The 20,485-nt window shown below is 36.2% G+C and overlaps 1 protein-coding gene across 1 annotated transcript; it reads right to left on the bottom strand.

Annotated features, from left to right (window-relative positions):
- Nucleotides 1–3,181: 3,181 nt before the first annotated feature.
- LOC104237074 (prolycopene isomerase, chloroplastic) lies at nucleotides 3,182–9,647 on the bottom strand. Its single transcript, XM_009791151.2, has 10 exons — nucleotides 9,437–9,647; nucleotides 8,332–8,555; nucleotides 6,862–6,972; nucleotides 6,672–6,725; nucleotides 6,191–6,478; nucleotides 5,078–5,269; nucleotides 4,812–4,970; nucleotides 4,254–4,490; nucleotides 3,728–3,869; nucleotides 3,182–3,563 (listed from the first exon to the last, which is right to left on the bottom strand). Exons 1-10 carry the CDS (start codon nucleotides 9,570–9,572, stop codon nucleotides 3,391–3,393), a joined length of 1,716 nt encoding a protein of 571 aa, XP_009789453.1. The 5' UTR covers nucleotides 9,573–9,647; the 3' UTR covers nucleotides 3,182–3,390.
- Nucleotides 9,648–20,485: the final 10,838 nt, after the last annotated feature.

The raw sequence follows: 20,485 nt of genomic DNA, 5'->3' as shown, positions 1-20,485 counted from the left end.
GTTGCAGCTTCCAAGCCCTTTACTCCTAGTGTCCCCTAAGTACCCCTTCAGTGACCAGTTTTTGGAAATGTTTGTTAAGTTTTCTTTTATGTTTTGGCAGATGTTTTTGTTTTCCTTTTTTTACGTGGTTGGGATGAAACACTACTGCTCCCGTTTTAACAAGTCCAATGTTGCCTTTCGCTTTTTCAAAGCAAAGGCATATTAAAGTTTTATTAATATCAATCCTTGTTTTATTATGTCAGTACTCTCCTTCTGTGTTTCTATTCTCTATCATGATTGTGTGCACATATGTGGCATGAGTTAGCTTAGCTGGACTTCTTTGTGTTGTTATTCTGTCTGTATTTTTTTTTAATGATGCCAAAAGGGGAAAAATAATATGGCCATCAACTCAGGGGGAACACATGTGTTACGAAAGGCATAGAGTCAGGGGGAACATGTGTTCCCCTGTTACTTAATCCGGTTCTTACTACTCTAAATCCACTCTATAAATGTTAAATTTGTCATCATCAAAAAGGGGGAAATTGATAGGTTTTAAATGTTCTTGCCTTATGTTTTGATGATCTAACAAACTTACTGTTAAGAACCAGATAGGGAACCTGACCTACTCGGACTATACTGCAAGTTTAACGAATTCCAACTAAAGGTGTACTGCTATAGCTTCAGGAGCTAGGAACCAAAACAAGGATCTGATACCCTTGTGGTTTCCGCATCACAGTACAAAGTCAATTGGACACACCTGGAAATGAAGTGACTGACTGCACTGCACTGTTTCTGCCACATTGCACTATTTCCAGCGCTCACTCATTCTTTGACCAACTAAAGTGCTCACATCATTTCAAGTGATGTGATCAAAGTGTACCTACAATGATTTTATACAAAATATCACCTGAATGTTTCAGTTTCTCATTCAAGCTTCTTGCCAAAAACAGAGAAATCAATCCTCACAAGCTTGAAGAACAAAGTTGAATGCAACTACGGACCAGTTCCTAAAGATAGCTTATTGATGTCCTAGTTGAGTTGTAACTTTGTGATTGTACTTATTGTATCTCCTAAACTGCTTAGCTAGAAGAGTTTGATTAGGAATCCTCTTGTAAATCCGTAAACTCCTCGAGTTTATGTTGTGACTAGGTTTAGTCATAAGCAAAAGTCTTTGTAATCGTAGAGTTACAAAGTGGCTTGTGGTGAGAGCATCACAAGTTAGTGAAAGTCTTTGTAACTAGGAAGCCACAAAGTGGCTTGTGGTAAGAGTACCACAAGTTAGTTGAGTAAATTCTTTGTAATGGAGTCATTGCAAAGTGACTTGTAATAGGCTTTTACAAGTTAGTGAAGTTGAAAGCCTACACGTGTAGGTCATGGTTTTTTGATCCCCTTGTGTGGGTTTTTTTCCACTCTGCCTTATTTACATATTGCTTTATTAGTATTCTTAGCAGAATCTCGTAGAGGACCAGGTACTCTACTGATTGGCGGACTCACACAAATTAACAAATCTAATAATCTATGTGCAATAATCCATGGGAAAACAAGATATAATATCAAAATAAAGTAGAAATCACTTATCCTCAAAGTGGTGAAGAAATTCTCTCAAAAATTCGCCTCTAGCCAAGCTCCAAAACTCAAGATAATGAAAATAAGCCAAACTCTCGAAATATAATCTCCCGCCAATGACTTCCGTATCTGCGGACAAAACAATCGCTTCTGCATGGCACAATCCTCGCAGATATGCAAATCACTTAACTAGCCAACCAGTCGCTTCTGCGCACTCCATCCGCTCCTGTGGAGCCTTTGGTGCGCTTCCAACACACATCTGCGCATGTGCTTCCGCGCAGACAAGTCCACATTTGCGGACTCCCAAGCTCAAGCCAAGCTCCACTTCTGCGACCTCCTCTCCGCCTCTACGACCTCGCACTTGCGCCAAAAGTTGCGCATGTTGATGCACCAGAACCAATTCTGCCAACATGCAACAACATTATCCGAAATCAATCTGAAATACACCTGAGTCCCCCTCCCTGGGACCCCATCCAAACATACCAACAAGTCTGAAAGCATTATCCAAACCTATCCAAATGCTCAAAACACTATGAATAATATCAAAATCAAGAATCGACGATCAAAATCAATCTCTTAAGTTTCAAACTTTCTAATTTCCGCAAACATGTCCGAACCAAGCCTAAACATTCTGAATTCCTACCAAACTTCACACACAAGTCCCAAACCACTAAACGAACCTATTTCAAGTTTCGGAACAACAATTCGAATTCGATATCATCAAAGTCGACTCGCGGTCAAACTTATGACTCTCCAAATCTTCAAGTAGCCAACTTTCGGCAAATAAAGCCAAAACATGTTAGGAACCTCCAAATCTGAACATACACTAAGCCCAAAATTATTATACGAACCTACTGGAACAATCAAATCACTAATCTGAGGTCGTCTACACAAAAGTCAAACCTTGATCAATTCTTATTACTTAAGCTTCCAACAATAGAACTAAGTATTTCAATTCACTCCCAAACCTTCCCGAAACCAAAACAACCATCCTCACAAGTTACAAAACAACAAACAAGCATACATGAAGCATTAGATAGGAAAATGGAGTTCAAATGCACAGAATAAGTCGTTACGTTATTCTATGGTCACCCGTGTGTTGTTAAAGCCTTAAATATTGTGGATGCCAACGTCGCCGCTAAAAATAATTTCAACTCAAAGAAAAATGTTTTTACTTTGAGGTTTCCATTGACCTCCTAAACCCATTCTAATGTACTAACAGATAATGAGAGATCTCCAACTTCCAAGAATTCCTTTTTTGGTTCGCATCTAAAATTCTCGGCTCCGAATCCAACGGCTAAATTCTCACTGTTCATACCTAGAGAAGAGCTATTCCAACTGATCATCCAGTCAAGATTAGAACAAATTAAACTGCCCTGAGATTAACAGAATGTAAGCACATTACGTACCTTGTTGAAGTTTTGTTCATAGTGTTTCTCTATTCTCATTGAGTTCTTCTTAATGCCATTAACTGCTACAAAGACATAAAATAATCAGCGAGTACATGCATGTGAAAGCTCAGTTACTGAAAAGCCAAAGGCTCAGGAAATACTATAATAGCCTTCAGTAAATTCTTTGTTTTTTTTTTCCCTATGGGAGTCAGTAGTGATGAAGGACCAAGGAGAAGAGGGCAAAATTGGAGAATATCTTCACATTTGTTAGTCAATAAGAACTGAAAAAACTAGTACAAAAGTGTGGAGAGTATAACTTGCAGTTCAGACTAGTTTCGAGCAGAAGAATCAAAATGCTAGATTCAATATTGTAACAAAGGAAGAACTGTACAAAGTATAACCAATGTACAGGATGAATCAAAAAACAGGCCTTTAAACCAGCTTAAAAGTCTCCTCATATCCCTACAGCATCAAGAAGCTGTGAATGTTCTGCCACAGAAACCAGCGAATTCGCAACAATGGCACCACTAGCAGCAACTGCAGGCACTCCAATGCCAGGAAAAGTAGAGTCTCCACAGCACAAGAGTTGTGGAATTGGTGTTGAATGTCCAGGAAATGTGCCTTTACCTGCAGAGGAGAATCCAAGATAAGGTCAGTGGGTTCAGAATGAGTGTGATTTTATTATCAATTTAACTTTAATTCTTTTTGCATATGTATACATAGTTAATAAAATCGAGAGCAATGAGTTCAAATGAACACACTGAAGCCGACCTAGATCCACCTATGTTTACCTGCTAATATAGCTGGCCCATAAGTCCCTCTGTTTCTTCTAAGAAATCTTTTATGTGTTAATGGAGTTCCAACTAATTTCACCTCACACTTCTCGCAATTAAACCCTGGACCAAGTGCTTTCTCCACAGCCCTCCACAATACCTGCCATGTAAACAGAAAATCAGGTTAAAAGGGACCTCAATATGCACACCTATTTACAGCTACCTGAAGTGAAAAGTTCAACAAGTTCTTGACTGAAGGTCACAAATTGCAAAGATAAACACAGAGAAGGAAAAGAAAAGTCAATGAGAATAAACTTAACAGGAAATATCTATAGCATAAATCAGCTATGCACAATCGCTTGAGCATTGTGGCTTAACTTCTGAATCAAGATAAAAGACGCAGCATCTAACAATGTGATAGCTAACATCATACTAATGAGACATAAATAATGCAAATTGATCAGTAATACTATCATCTCAAGATTTTGTAGATAATGAAGCCGGACCACTGTTTATCATCAATAAATAAGAGAACAAGGAGTACCTCAGATCTTTCAGCCTTGAGGTTTTTGTACTCATTGCTTCGGCGATCAAGACCTTCCCAAATTTCAAATGGCTCAGTTCCAGGGGTATAGGCATGCAAAATATGCTTTCCAGGTGGAGCAAGATTTGGACTGAGCACACTAGGCACGGATATCAGCACAACATTCTGATCAGCATCAACCCCTCTGTCCCAGTCATTTACTACTATATGATGGATTCCCAGGTCATCAGGTATACCCTAAACATCCATTTCAATGGACATAAAAGAATTCATGAAACGCGACACCCAGAGACATGTTTTAATGGCTATGAAGCAATGTCAATCAGAAAAAAAGGAAATATCTCCACAACCCACCCACAAGAGGAAGAGCATAAAAGAATGGAACAAGCAGAATAGTACTAACATAATTACCTCGAAAATGACCTTTCTAATCATTATATCATATGATTGGATAGTCCAGTTTATGTGGTCTTTTACTGTCAATCCATGAAGATCATATTGCATTGCCACAGCCTACTAATAGAATTCTCAACAATGCATCGTTATGCTATAGCTTACCTCTGCATCAAAACCCAAATGCAGATGCATGAACGATTCACACTGTGGGGTCGATTTGATGTTGTCTCGGTATGATTTTGGGACAACTTCTGGAGGCAATAAGCTCAAGGTATCCCACATAGATGCATTGCTAACCACAGCCTTCTTGGCACGAACAAACTGCAGCATCAAATATTTTGGTTTATGTTTTTGACAAGGAAAAAGCACAACCTTAATCAAAATGTCGTGTATCATTTCACTATGCATCATAGTTTTTATTTACTCACTTGGCCACCTCTTAATTTGACTCCAGCAGCTCGGCCATTTTCAACAACTATGTTTTCTACGTGACTCTTGAGAGAAATCCTCCCACCAAATTTTTGTAATCCTCGAACAAGAGCATCAACAATTGCTCCACTTCCTTGAAGTGGATATTCTAGAGTGCAACCCGGCTTATACCATTCTGAAAACATGTACACCTATGAAGCATAAAGGATGACATTGATCTACATTAATGAATAAGAAAAATAAATAGAAGAAGGTTAAACATAAAATCAAATAAAGAATTTGTGAGACATGAAGATGAGATTAATACAAGATCGGCTTAATCCCAATGCATGCCAACCAAGTGAAAACCATTAAATTCATTCAGCAAAAGTAGGTTGTTGCAGCCATCACATTTGTCAATAGTGATGCAAAATGAGAAGTGTAAACGGGGAAAGATTCCCATGCTTTGGACTTTGACATTAGGTATGAACATATTTCATGTTTAGCAAACAAGTTAAGTTTAAACTGAATCACCTCTAGTACGAATTGAGCTCTCACATAGTGTGAACCACAAATACAAACTCGGTATTGAAATCCATAAAAGGGATAAACTTACTGGGATATGCTCAAAATTTCTGGTACTCACTGGAAAATAAGTAGGCAATATGCTCAAATTTGACAGTAATCTACAAGACCACCTTTTGGATTTCAATCATAGGATGGAACTGAGGTCCTATTATAAAAGTGAACTTTAAGAAACTCTTAATTTCTGCGGCAAAACCAACAAAATCTTAAGCAAGAGAAAAGTAGACAATTGCAGTGTGCGCAAAACCAAAATTAGCATATTAATCTAGAAGGTAATTTCCAGATTCCAATATTACTGTGTGAGGTCCTACTGTAGAAGTAGAATGCAGTATTTAATGTCTATAGTGCAACTGATGAATTATAAAATCCTAAGAGAAAAAACAGCTAGCTTGTCACCATATTTTTACAAATAACATCATGGAGGAAGCAACACGCATGATTTAGAGACAATTGAGCAAAGATCAATCAATTTTTTTTTTCTGATAGATGCAAACAACATTAACTTCCAAGAAATATCTCTAAAGGTAATATGCATGTCCCATAATTACCATTTCTGCTGAGAGTATGCCGTTAGTTTTGACCCCGGCAAGCAAGAAGGCTAGGAGATCCAGCCAATTTCGTATAAAAGGTTCTTTTATCCCCAAAGAATCAATGATTTCCGAAAAGGGTCTGAGAAGCTTGGTAGCACCAAGGGCTCCTTGAGGTCCCATTTGAGCAAAAGTTTTTAAGAGAGAAGGTGCATATCTAGCAGCAGCAGTTGAAATAACACCCAAGTCACCTCGGATGGATAAAGGAGGTAGAGCCATTGCAGCTGCTGAGATTGGAAGTATTGCGTCCTGTAAAAACAACACTCTATGCAAATGAGATAAGATTCGATAACAGAGAACAGTAAAGAGCTCTTACAAAAGTTGGAGAGAAAGGGACTGCCGAGAGATGTCAGCTAAATTGTAAAAATGTGTCTCTCAGTCTCTGAGTATTCGAGCAATAAATCATGTAAGAAAACATGTAAGGAAAGTATCCAATACTCACGAGAAGTTTCCTCCACTCTCTCGCTGAATCTGGTCCTGCATACTTCTCCAGATCCTGAATGGTGAGAAAGATTATCATGAAGCATGTTAAAGGAAATACAATGTGAAGCTTGCAAACAATGAAAACACACAGGATAAATTTTTACTGATGTCCATGAAACATGTTACCAAAAGCAACCAGCAGGTCAGACCTTGAAAAATTCCGTTGGGCCAATGCGTGACAAGAATTCACCTTCAGGTACATATACCATCCATGAGTCATAATTTGCACAGGGAATTGATTCACCTAATGCATCAAGAACCTGAGAAACATATCAATAAGTTGAGTTGCATTTTCTAACAAGAAGACAGACTAAATGTCCAATAAATTGCAGTAAAGAATTACTAGTTAATTAGGCCAAGCAAAGAATGGTTTTAAAAAAATGGAGCCGCAAGTCACTTATTTCTCACTGAACAAAGGCATGAAGGATCAAGAACATATTGTCGTCAAGCCATCTGTTCTACCAGATTTGCAGTGCAACAGGACACGTCAACTTTTCTAGAAATAAGAATGAAATGAAAATTGGTGACCTGAACTTATTGAAGCTATTGTCCTAAAACTTCAAATCCCGCTTGCTACCCTCCCACCCCGAAACAAAATCTACAGAATACAACGCATAGAGTAGTTTTACATAAAGAGTAGCACATATTGTCAATAAAAGCATGTTGCACTAATAAATGCATATCTGGCTATCCAAGGGAAAGGAAGCTAGTAGGTTCTTCAAATTGTATCTCAAAGCCGGTTTCTAAGACCATCCAACTTAAAGGTGATGAAACACATTGACTGACAAATAAAAAATAAATTCAAAGAGTTCATTCAAAGGCAATTAAACCAGAATTCAGCATAAAAAGTGTTTGAAAGCAATTAAAAAAACTGGCCCGTTGATTGTAGCAGCTTGGCCTCTCATGGTTTACATCCACCATAACCTTTCACATTAACATACATGTTTTCTTATATATATTAGTGAAACTGATCCCATTAAAACGTTTGTCAGCTCCAGCACTATTCTTCATTCTCACAGTTAGATAGTGAATGGACAGGATTTCACAATCAGCCATTCCAGGAGATTAAGTTCAGTGTTATACGTACTGTTGAATTTTGTAACTCACGCACATCCTAAATATTTAACTATTAAGAGGAAGACCATAATTATGTTCCGTCCTCAACGTATGCATAAAACGTCAATAGCTAGCTCTTCAAAGTTTCACAGTACTGATTTGCTGCAATTTTTGTGGTCATTGCTATTCATGATTGATCAGTCGCTTCTTAGGTGCTCAACAACACGTTAGAATGAACTTCTAGGTAGAGAAAAAGCCAGTAAACTGTCTTCAGCTTCTCCGCGGATGTTTAATTTGTTAACATCTGATACATTTTATTTCATGAGTGGTAGCATAAGAATGTCGATGCGACAAAGAAAATGCTAATATCGGATGCCCTAAAGAGGAGTTCTATCCACATAAGACGAATGCTACATTTGGAAGGAAGGTCTAGGAATGAAAAGGGGAAATAATGCTAGTATCTTTGTCTCAAATACACCAACTGCTGAACCTCTTTTCCTTATCTTTGAATTCATTTACATTCTAAGTAAACAAAGCAAAATTGTAAGCAGATAGAGTGTAACCTGTGCTAATGGATTTGCCTGAGGACCTCTTGATTGAAAACCGGAGAACAATGATGGACCAGAGTCAAATTTGTACCCTTTAATATCAAAAGAGTGAGCTGCACCCCCAGCTACATCATGGCTTTCGAGTACTAAAACATCTTGGCCATACCTAGCAAGAAGTCCACCACAGCATAGCCCACCTATACCGCTTCCAATAACAATGATATCTGCTTCTGGCTTGCCTGCACATAATTCTTGCAGTCAAAAAAACATGTTCCTGTAGAGAGAGACAACTTATCTGCATTAGAAGTCTACACAAGCTGATCCTCTCATAGTATTACTTCAGAAGTACATGTTTTTCCTTCGCTGGAATGTCAGTTTACGCTGAGGTCCATATTTCATGGATTAACAATGAGATACATCACCAGTTATCATGAAGAGAACAATTTTAACAGACATTAGAAACCAGGAATTTTTAATAGGCAGACATATCGTGCATAGATTTGTTCTTTTTTTTTATAAGGAAAAAGTACTCCATTTGTCCCATGTAATTTGATGGAACACAGAATGGTAATGTGACTTGTAAAAGACAGCTACAAGAAACTGAGACCCCCTCCTTTTCAAAAAGAAAAACTTTTAAGATATGTAGTCTTAATTAAGCCATAACATTTATGTGGCTTATAAAACTACTAAGCTTGGGATCTGAAGCCTGTCATGTCACTTGTGTGGCTATAAATACTTTTTATTAAGTAAATATTGAAAAGTATCAATTTTTTTTAAACTAAGAAAATATTGTCAATCTTTTTCAAAGAGATAGGAATTATACATTTTAGAATATCCAAAATTGAGAAGCATGTAAGCACATTCTCTCCCATCCCAATTTGTTTGGCACTTTTGGCTTGTTGAATAGTGTTATTTTGACCAATTTTCGGAGCTATCATTTTCCCTAAATTGAAGTTTACATATTCAGAAACTACACTAAAATTACTACTAAAAGTTTTTGTTACACCAAAGTACCAAGCATATGTTAAAAAACCGTAGTCAATATGTAGTTAATTTGACTCTCGGTTAGCTAAAACAATGACACAATACTTAAAACACACACACAGAGAAAGTGCCCAACCTTGTTTTGAGGTAAGAGTGGAGGAAGGATAGCCGTTAGAAGTGGCAGAGACTTCGTTGCGCGCCAAAACTGTGCGACTTCGTTTAGTGGAGCGGAAGTTGAGAAGGGGAGAAAAAGGTTGAAACCTCAACGCCATTGATTCTTGATTCTCAAATCTCAATGCAGCTAATAGGCTAGCACAAATTAATGTGTCACTATATTTTTCTCCATGTACACGTGTTAATTTTTGTTGTATAGCAGTCGTTGATATTGCATTTGGAAGTGGCCACGTTCTAAGTTTCTGCACCAGAGAAACCAAAGAAGAAAAGATCATAAAAGGTCCACTGTTATAAAATAAAGATTATAAAGTAAAGACAAGTATAGAAAAAAACGGATATATTATTCGAATTCAAACTGATGTACATAATGAACTGAAATCTCTTTTATTTATAGAAGAAAGTAAGTTGTTGTGTAAGCTGTTATGCAAGTTGCTGTGTAAGCTGCTACTACAAGTTGCTGTGTAAACTGCTACTACAAGCTGCTGCGTAAGATACTACTATACCAGATATGGATAATCTTCTACTAAGAGCAATGTTTATCCATAACGGAGTACTGAATGGATAAGCTTATTATACCCGGTATGGATAATCTTCTACCGAGGGTAATGTTTATCCATAACCGGGTACCGAAGTGATAAGCTTCTTCAGGAAGCATATTTCCAATAGAGTACTAAATGGATAAACATATTTATGGTGGAGTCCCATATGGATAAGCTTCTTCAGGAAGATTATTTACAACGGAGTACTAAATGAACATCCATAATATAATATATTTATAACACTCCCCCTTAGATGTTCATTAAAAGATAATGTGTCTCATTAAAACCTCACTAAGAAAAAACACGTGGGAAAAAATTCTAGTGAAGGAAAAAGAGTACACATATTTAGTAATACGCATTGCTAGGTGCCTCATTAAAAACCTTATAAGGAAAACCCCATGGGAAAAAACCTTAGTAAGGGAAAAAGAGTGCATCGCGTATTTTACTCCCCTGATGAAAACCTTGTTTCAAATATTTGAGTCTCCGCATTCCAATCTTGTATACCATCTTCTCAAAAGTTGAAGTTGGCAAAGATTTAGTGAATAAATCTGCTGGATTATCACTTGAACGGATTTGTTGCACATCAATGTCACCACTTTTCTGAAGATCGTGTGTGTAGAATAATTTTGGTGAAATGTGCTTCGTTCTATCTCCTTTTATAAATCCTCCCTTCAATTGGGCTATGCATGCAGCATTGTCTTCGTATAAAATTGTGGGTCTTTTCTCACATTCCAAACCACATTTTTCTCGAATAAAATGAATTATTGATCTCAACCATACGCATTCCCTACTTGCTTCATGAATAGCTATTATCCCAGCGTGATTTGAAGAAGTAGCAACAATAGATTGCTTTGTGGAGCGCCATGATATGATAGTACTTCCATATGTAAAGACGTAGCCGGTTTGAGATCGAGCTTTATGGGGATCAGATAAATAACCTGTATCTGCATAACCAACAAGGTCTGCACTATCTTTGTTAGCATAAAACAAACTCATATCAAGAGTTCCCTTTAAATATCGCAATATATGCTTAATCCCGTTCCAATGTCTCCGTGTAGGAGAAGAACTATATCTTGCTAGTAAATTAACAGAAAATGCTATGTCAGACCTTGTAGCATTAGCAAGATACATTAGTGCACCAATTGCACTGAGATAGGGTACTTCGGGACCAAGGAGTTCCCCGTCCTCTTCTGGAGGTTGGAACAAATCCTTATTCACTTCAAGTGATCGAACAACCATTGGTGTACTCAATGGGTGCGCCTTTGTCCATGTAAAAGCGTTTTAAGACCCTTTATGTATAGGCTGATTGATGGATAAAGATCACGTCTGCTAAATGTTCAATTTGCAGACCAAGACAAAGTTTTGTCTTTCCAAGATCTTTCATCTCAAATTCTTTCTTAAGATATTCAATTGCCTTTTGGAGCTCTTTTGGAGTTCCAACAAGATTTATGTCATCAACATAAACAGCAAGTATAACAAATTCTGATGCCATTTTCTTTATAAAAATACATGGACAAATAACATCATTTATGTAACCTTCTTTCAGCAAATATTCACTAAGGCGATTATACCACATGCGCCCAGATTGCTTTAAACCGTACAAAGATCTTTGTAATCTGATTGAATACATTTCCTGAGATTTTGCTTCAGGCATTTTAAATCCTTCAGGGATTTTCATATAAATTTCATTATCAAGTGAACCGTACAGATAAGCTGTAACTACATCCATTAGATGTATTTCAAGCTTTTCATGTAGTGCTAAACTGATGAGATATCGAAATGTTATGGCATCCATAACAGGTGAATATGTTTCATCAAAATCGACTCCAGGTCGTTGTGAGAATCCTTGTGCAACAAGGCGAGCTTTGTATCTTTCAACTTCATTTTTATCATTCCTTTTTCGCACAAAAACCCATTTATGACCAACTGGTTTTATACCAGCAGGTGTTTGGACTACTGGTCCAAAGACCTCTCTTTTAGCAAGTGACTTCAATTCCGATTGAATTGCCTCTTGCCATTTTGGCCAATCAGATCTTTGTCGACATTCTTCGACAGATCGAGGTTCAAGATCCTCACTATCTTGCATAATATTAAGTGCAACATTATATGCAAAAATATTATCTACCACTATTTCAGATCAATTTAAATTAATCCCATCACTGATCGAACTTATTAAAATTTCCTCACTCACATGAGCTTCGGGTTCATTGATTTCTTCAGGAATCTCAGAACTAATCAGATTTTGGGTCTCTTCAGGAGATCCCTTCATAGTATCGTTTTGATCATTTGTCGATTTTCTTTTTCGAGGATTTCGATCCTTAGAACCCAAAGGCCTACCACGCTTCAGGCGTGCTTTAGGTTCACTATCTCTCATGCTAGTAGATGGTCCTACTGGGACATCAATTCAGATAGGCACATTCTCTGCTGGGATATGTGACTTAGTTATCCTTTTCAAATCAGTAAATGCGGCTGGCATTTGATTTGCTATATTCTGTAAATAGATGATCTTCTGGACCTCCTGATTACATATAGGGGTACGGGGATCAAAGTGAGATAATGATAAAATTTTCCACACAATTTCTCTTTTGATTTCCTTTTTCTCTCCCCCTAATTGTGGAAACTTTATTTCATCAAACCGACAATCTGCAAATCGAGCAGTAAATAAATCTCCTGTTAATGATTCAAGATAGCGAATAATAGAGGGTGATTCAAACCCAACATATATTCCTATCCTTCTTTGTGGTCCCATCTTACTACGTTGTGGTGGTGCTACTAGCACATATACAGCACATCCGAAAATTCGTAGATGGGCAATGTTTGGTTCATGACCAAAAACTAATTGTGACGGAGAATATTTATTATAATGTGTCGGTCTGAGATGGATAAGTGATGCTGCATGCAAGATAGCATGGCCCTAAGCAGTAGTGGGCAATTTTGTTTTTCATAAGTAGTGGTCTTGCTATCAATTGCAGGCGTTTAATAAATGACTCTGCAAGGCCATTTTGAGTATGAACATAAGCTACAAGATGTTCAACTTTTATCCCAATGGATAGACAATAATCATCAAAAGCTTGAGATGAGAATTCTCCAGCATTATCAAGGCGAATAGCCTTTATAGGATAATCTGGGAATTGTGTCCTTAATCGAATTATTTGGGCTAATAGCTTTGCAAATGCCAGGTTGCGAGATGATAGTAGGCACACATGAGACCATCTTGAAGATGAATCTATTAGGACCATAAAATATCTAAACAACCCACTTGGTGGGTGAATAGGTCCACATATATCCCCATGTATACGCTCTAAAAAGGCAGGGGATTCAATACCAACCTTCATTGGTGATGGTCTAGTGATCATTTTTCCTTGATAACAAGCATCACAAGAAAATTCGTCATTTGTAAGAATCTTCAAGTTCTTTAATGGATGCCCACTCGAATTTTCAGTAATTCGTCTCATCATTATTGATCCGGGATGGCCCAAACGGCCATGCCAAAGCACAAAAGTATTTGAATCCGTAAACTTCTGGTTTACGATAGAGTGTGCTTCAATTGTACTAATTTTTGAATAGTATAAGCCAGAAGATAAAGTTGGTAACTTTTCTACAATGCATTTCTGGCCAGAAATATTCTTTGTAATACAAAGATATTCCCTGTTCATTTCATCTATTGTCTCAACATGATACCCATTTCGGCGGATATCTATAAAACTCAACAAGTTTCTTCGGGACTTGGAGGAGAACAATGCATTATCTATAATAAGTTTTGTTCCCTTAGACAGAAATATTATGGCTCTTCCGGAGCCTTCAATCAAACTTATATTACCAGAAATTGTTGAAACATTTGCTTTTTCCTTATGCAAATAAGAAAAGTATTTCTGATCGTTGAATATGGCATGAGTTGTTCCACTATCAATAACACAAATATCTTCATGATTTGTCTTTGATCCAAACATAATTTGAGGGTTATCCATATTCTTCAAAATAACATAAATAAAATATATTATAGTAAACATCATTATCAAAGCATAACTTTTATTTATGTACAACAATTACATAACCATACTATCTATTACAAACAACAAAAATTAAAATATTTACATTTCTACAGATTCACTACCGATTACATGACTTGTTTCTCCTTCTGGGAGTGCAAAGTAATCAGCTACATCCAAATGCATGAAGTCTAAATTATCTTCAGAAATAAAATTTGCTTCAGCATTTTTCTCTGTCTTCTTCAGGGAGGCTTGATAAAGCTCAACCAGGTGCTTTGGCGTACGACAAGGTACGTGACCAGTGCCCTTTTCCTCCACATCTATAGCATGCATTTTCTACATTTGGCGCTTGCACCGCTTCATGCTTTTGTTCCTTCCTTTTCCACTGCTGGTGGTGAGGAGGCTTCTTTGGTGCATTATTATTACCATGATTGGGGTTTCTTCCCCGACCACGGCCATGACCACGACTGGGGCCACGACCTCTTCCACGTTTAGCTTGGTGGAAGTTCGTCTCATTCACTTCAGGGAATGGACAAGAACCAATAGGTCGGCTTTCATGATTTTTCATTAATAGCCCATTATGTTGCTCTGCTATAAGAAGATGTGAGATAAGTTCAGAATACTTTTTAAATCTCATCTCTCGATATTGCTGCTGCAGGAGCATATTCGAGGCATGAAAAGTGGTGAAAGTTTTCTCCAACATATCATGATCAGTAATATTATCACCACATAATTTCAATTGGGAAATAATTCTGAATATAGCAGAATTATACTCACTGATAGATTTAAAATCTTGTAGCCTTAGATGAGTCCAATCATAACGTGCATGTGGAAGAGCGACCATCTTCAGGTGGTCATATCTATCTTTCAAATTATTCCATAGTATGACTGGATCTTTAATAGTGAGATATTCCATTTTCAGGCCCTCATCAAGGTGATGGCGTAGGAATATCATTGCTTTGGCACAGTCTTGGTTTGATGCCTGATTTTTATCCTTGATGGTGTCTGCCAGATCCATCGCATCAAGATGAATTTCAGCATCAAGCACCCAAGACATGTAGCTTTTGTCTGATATATCCAGGGCTACAAATTCAAGTTTAGAAAGATTTAACATTATTTAGGAAAAGAAAGTTCTTACCTCTAATACTTTCAAAGTATTTGCTCGAGATGTCAGAGTTTTGTGCTGATAACGTGTTATAAAATAAAGACTATAAAGTAAAGACAAGTATAGAGAGAAACTGATATATTATTCGAATTCAAACTGATGTACATAATGAACTAAAATCTCTTCTATTTATAGAAGAAAGGAAGTTGTTGTGTAAGCTGCTACTACAAGCTGCTGTGTAAGCTGCTGTGTAAGTTGCTACTATACCAGGTATGGATAATCTTCTACTGAGAGCAATGTTTATCCATAACGGAGTACTGAATGGATAAGCTTATTATACCCGGTATGGATAATCTTCTACCGAGGGTAATGTTTATCCATAACCGGGTACCGAAGTGATAAACTTCTTCAGGAAGCTTATTTTCAATAGAGTACTAAATGGATAAACATATTTACGGTGGAGTCCCATATGGATAAGCTTCTTCAGGAAGATTATTTACAACGGAGTACTAAATGAACATCCATAATATAATATATTTATAACATCCACAACTTAAAAAGCCTCGAACAATAAATTTACCTTCAACCGTAGGAAAAAATAACTATGCAAAATGACCTAATAGCCCCCTAAACTTGCATCGATTTTTGAATGGAAAAAGGGCCAAATATACCCTTTTATTTTCTGATATTGTCTACATTTAACCTCGTTTATACTATCCGACCAAATTTACATCTACCATTATATTATCCGGCCAAATTTACCCCTACCATCAGTAAACTTTTAAAAATTACCCCTCAGCCCGTCATGTGACCTAGAATCTCCCAAACCATTTTAATTAAGTCACGTATTCTTCTTCTTGATCCACTATTTTCGAAATAAATTGCATTTACCTACTTTCTTAGTTAGAAAAAAATAAGAGAAAGAAATATTAAAATAATACAACGGTTAGTAAACAAAGTATAGTAAATTGAAGAATCTAAATTAGGTAGCTTATCTAAATTTTAAAAGTATTTACAACATCCCAACTTTAATAGATTCATCGGAAAAGGGTCATATTTGTCCCTGTACTCTTTAAAAAAGGTTTATATTTGCCATTCGTTATACTTTTTTGATATATGTATCCTTACCGTTATACTTTAGTATCATATTTGCCCTTGTACTCTTCAAAAAGGATTACATTTGCCCTTCGTTATACTTTTTGATATATTTATCCTTACAGTTATACTTTAGGATCATATTTGCCCCTCATCTATTAAATCTCCATGTCCCACCTTTGTTTTCCTACATGGCGCCTATGTGGATTTCTTTTTCTTCCAATTTAAATATGGTCACCTATTTAAGATAATTTAACCTACCCACCCAATTTAAATATGGTCACATATTTAAGATAAAATTCTTTTTCAGCTCCATGTTTTTCGGATAACACCGGCAACATATTGGCAAACAAGAACTTTGAACTCAAAATCACTAATATGATACAACTCACTATTATTGCAGTAGCCAAAGTAAATTACGAGAAGTTGCACAATAATGGAGTTAATGACAAAGGTCAGTGCTTAGAATAGAGCACTGACAGAAGCCTAAAACTCGAAGAAAACATTCAAGTTTATTTAAGAAAATGTCAAGATGAGTGAAGTTTTGAATAGCCTCTATAAGCGAGACTGAACCGAGTTGTCGTTGTCGGATGAATTAGAGGTAACACTATAGTTTCATTCACTCACTGTCCAAAATTTTCTCGCTTGGACTTGATTTGATAGGTTGCCGCTGCTATCCAAAAAATATGGAGTTGATCCGGAGAAGAGAGATGGATGAGTGGGGGGGTTGGGAATTAGGATTTCAGTTTATTTTAGTTAGTGGGTCTGGTTTAATTGGGTGGTCAGGTTAAATTATCTTAAATAGGTGACCATATTCAAATTGAAGGGGAAAAAATCCACATAGGCGCCATGTAGGAAAACAAATGTAGGACATGGGGATTTAATTGATGAGGGAAAAATATGATCCTAAAGTATCATTGTAAGGATAAATATGTCAAAAAAGTATAACGAAGGGAAAATGTAACCCTTTTTGAAGAGTACGAGGACAAATATGATCCTAAAGTATAACGATAAGGATAAATATATCAAAAACGTATAACGAAGGATAAATATAACCCCTTTTAAAGAGTACACGGACAAATATGACCCTTTTCCGTAGATTTATTGCATTAAAGGTATGAAGACTTTGCAAGTATTAGTGATAGAAGTTGAAGTTCTTTGGAGACTTTACATTGTCGAATTTAACTTTACTTTAATCAAATGCTTACGCATTGTGCACTCTTAAGTTAGTCGATCGAACTCAATACTAACCAGACAATAACAAAATATATTCGAATATACATGTATATACATGATGATCAACTGCCTATAATATACAATAAGTAGACCCACTGAATTCTACGGTATGTATATGATTAAAAAGTAAATTAAATTTTAAACCAATTCTAAATCCATTATCACAAGAGAAGTGAGTGCATTGATAATTAAAAATACAATGAATAATTTGTATAGCCTATTACCTTAACATTCATAACAATAGCAATTTCTGAAAATAGTGGAGCAAGAAGAATAACAAGTGATTTAAATAAAAGAAAATTGGGAGATCTTGGATTACTTAACAGATTAAGGAGTAATTTTTAAAAGTTTGCTGATGGTATGGCTAACTTGGCCGGATAGTATAACAATAGAGGTAAATTTGTTTACATAGTATAATAGAGGTTAAATATAAAATATCCAAAAGTAGAAGGATATATTTGGTCATTTTTCCTTTTTAAATTTAGTAGATGAACTTTTGTTTGTCATATTTTTACACCTTCACTTGATGTGTTGAGTATAACAACTAACAAACACTTTTGATCATGCGCGTGTCTCAGGTGCACTTACTTAAATGATAAGTCAAATACTTAGCCTTACATCTAATTGTGAGTCCACCTTTAAAAAATAATTTTATCAAATTGCTAATTTTAAATTGAATTATGTGCTTTCATCTTATTCCACTATCTCTACCTCCACCACAACTCCGTCAATTGCCTCATCTCCACCATCTCCGCCTCTTTCACCAATTTTATCATAACTATCACCCTCAAGCCATTATGCCCTACTTTTTCTCTATCTAGATTAATAAAATTAGAAAATAAACTAATAAATTATTGGCCGATATGTAATGATCAAAAATCCAATCAAGGGATCGTGATGGAATCTAACATCTCTTACTAGGTAAGCCAACACTAACAACAATAACATAAGCATAATTAAACATCTAATAATAGAATATTCTAAATAAAAGTATAAAAGCTACGAAAATAACATAAAAAGTCCAAAACCACCACAACCATCATACACACCTCCTAAGACTGGTGTCATAGAGTACATGAGCTTCTAAAGAGTGCTAAATACTGTAACAGCTCGACCGATCATTTTGTGTATTTGAGCCCTATTTTTCCTTTTGATGCTTCATACATATGTATTTGGGGTTTAATAACTTGCGTGATTGGTTAGTTTCGTTCTCGAAAGGTTTTGAGTTGATTTGGACCCATTGGTTCTTGTTTTAGAAACCTAAGTTTAGAATGTTGACCAAAGTTTGACTTTTTTTAAAAACGACCCCGAAATAATATTTTGATGGATCTGATAAGTTCGTATCGTAATTTTGGACTTGGACGTATGTCCGGAATTGAATTTGGAGGTCCCTAGGTTGATTCGGCTTATTTTGCCGAAAATAGGCAATTTGAACGTTAGAAGTTTTCCCAAGTTTGATCGTAGGTTGACTTTTTGGCTATAGGAGTTTGGAATTTGATTTTGGGATTTGAAATAGATCCATTTTGCTATTTGGAACTTGATTGGTGGAGTTGATTTGATAGGATTCAGACGCTTGGTTGCAATTCTAAAGGTTCTTGAACTTTTCTTTAAAATTCATGCATTTGATGTCCGATTCGTAGTTCTATATTTTATTTTTATATTTGATCACGCAAGCGAGTTCGTATTTTTTTTAAGAATTGTGTGGATGTTTGGTTTGGAGCCCCGAGGGGTTGAGTGAGTTTCAGACGTGTTCCGAAAAGATTAGGACTCAAATACAGGCTGTTGGTGTGATGGTGTTGCAGTTATCGCAATTGCGAGCACCAGCATCACAATTGCGAACATCACAGGGGAATTGTGATACCTGGTTTGCATTTGCGAAGGTTAGGCTTAGGTGGGTTAGTTTGCATTTGCGATAATTTGGTCGCATTTGCGAAGCATGTGTCGCAATTGCGAGACTTTCTTCGCAATTGTGAGGGTTCACAATTTCAAACCCAGTGTTGCAATTGCGACATATGCAACTGAACATAAGTTTAGAAAGGCGAGATTTCATCTCATTTTCTCTCATTTTAGAACCCTAGACCCGGTAGGAGGCAATTTGGAGAGGGAATTTTCATCTACGAACATTGGGTAAGTGATTCTAATCAATTTTCAGCTATATTTCATGATTATATCTTAGATTTAAAATCAAATTTAAGATAATCAAGAGAAAAATTGGGAATTTTTGTCAAATTTTTGAAAAATGAAATTTTGGGTTTTGAAAGTCGATTTAGACTCGGATTTGAAAATATAATACATATATGGACTCGTGGAGTTATGCATAGTCGAAATCTACCTTTGAACCCGGGTTTTGATCAGATGGGCCCAGGATTGACTTTTGTTGACTTTTGGGGAATTGTGTAAAGATCATAGTTTTATCTATCATAATTGATTTTTCTTGCATTATTTGATAATATTAAGTCATTTTTATTAGATTTGAGCTTTGTGGAGGGGAATTTTAGGGGGAAAAGATATTTCGAGGGTTGATTTCGCCTAGTTGAGGTAAGTATCTCGTCTAACTTTTTGTGGGGGAAGTACCCATTAGGATTTGTATTGTTTGCATTATTTGTATTATGTAGAGATCGTGTACACGAGCTATGTGTGGTACTTTGAACGATTTAGACTTTTAGACTGCTTTCATGCATTTAATTGAATTATTCATAACATGTTGTATCTTTCATTGTTTAATTTACTCATGCTCTATTTGTCGTTATTAGCACTTACTCTATCTTTTATTTTTATATTTGCTCTTACATGCTTTAATTGAAGTTGTTACCTCTCTTATTGTTGAATTACTCTTACTTGAAGGTGTTATTTCGTGGGAATATCTTCTTGTTGGGTTATTGATGTTGAAGTTATGAAAGCTATTATCCCCTTTGAGGTTGAAGTTGTTGATTTTTGAGATAACATTCCTTGTTGAGTATTTCTCATTCATTTTGCTATCATTGATATTCTTATTCACATTGTTGTTGAGTCGTGGGTTATATATTTTGGTAACATTGGTATTGTTG

This window comes from Nicotiana sylvestris, chromosome 10 (genome assembly GCF_000393655.2).
Source record: "Nicotiana sylvestris chromosome 10, ASM39365v2, whole genome shotgun sequence".
NCBI classification, from domain to species: domain Eukaryota; kingdom Viridiplantae; phylum Streptophyta; class Magnoliopsida; order Solanales; family Solanaceae; genus Nicotiana; species Nicotiana sylvestris.
Note: the sequence above shows the minus strand (reverse complement) of the source record. Positions and strands in the feature narration are given on the sequence as shown.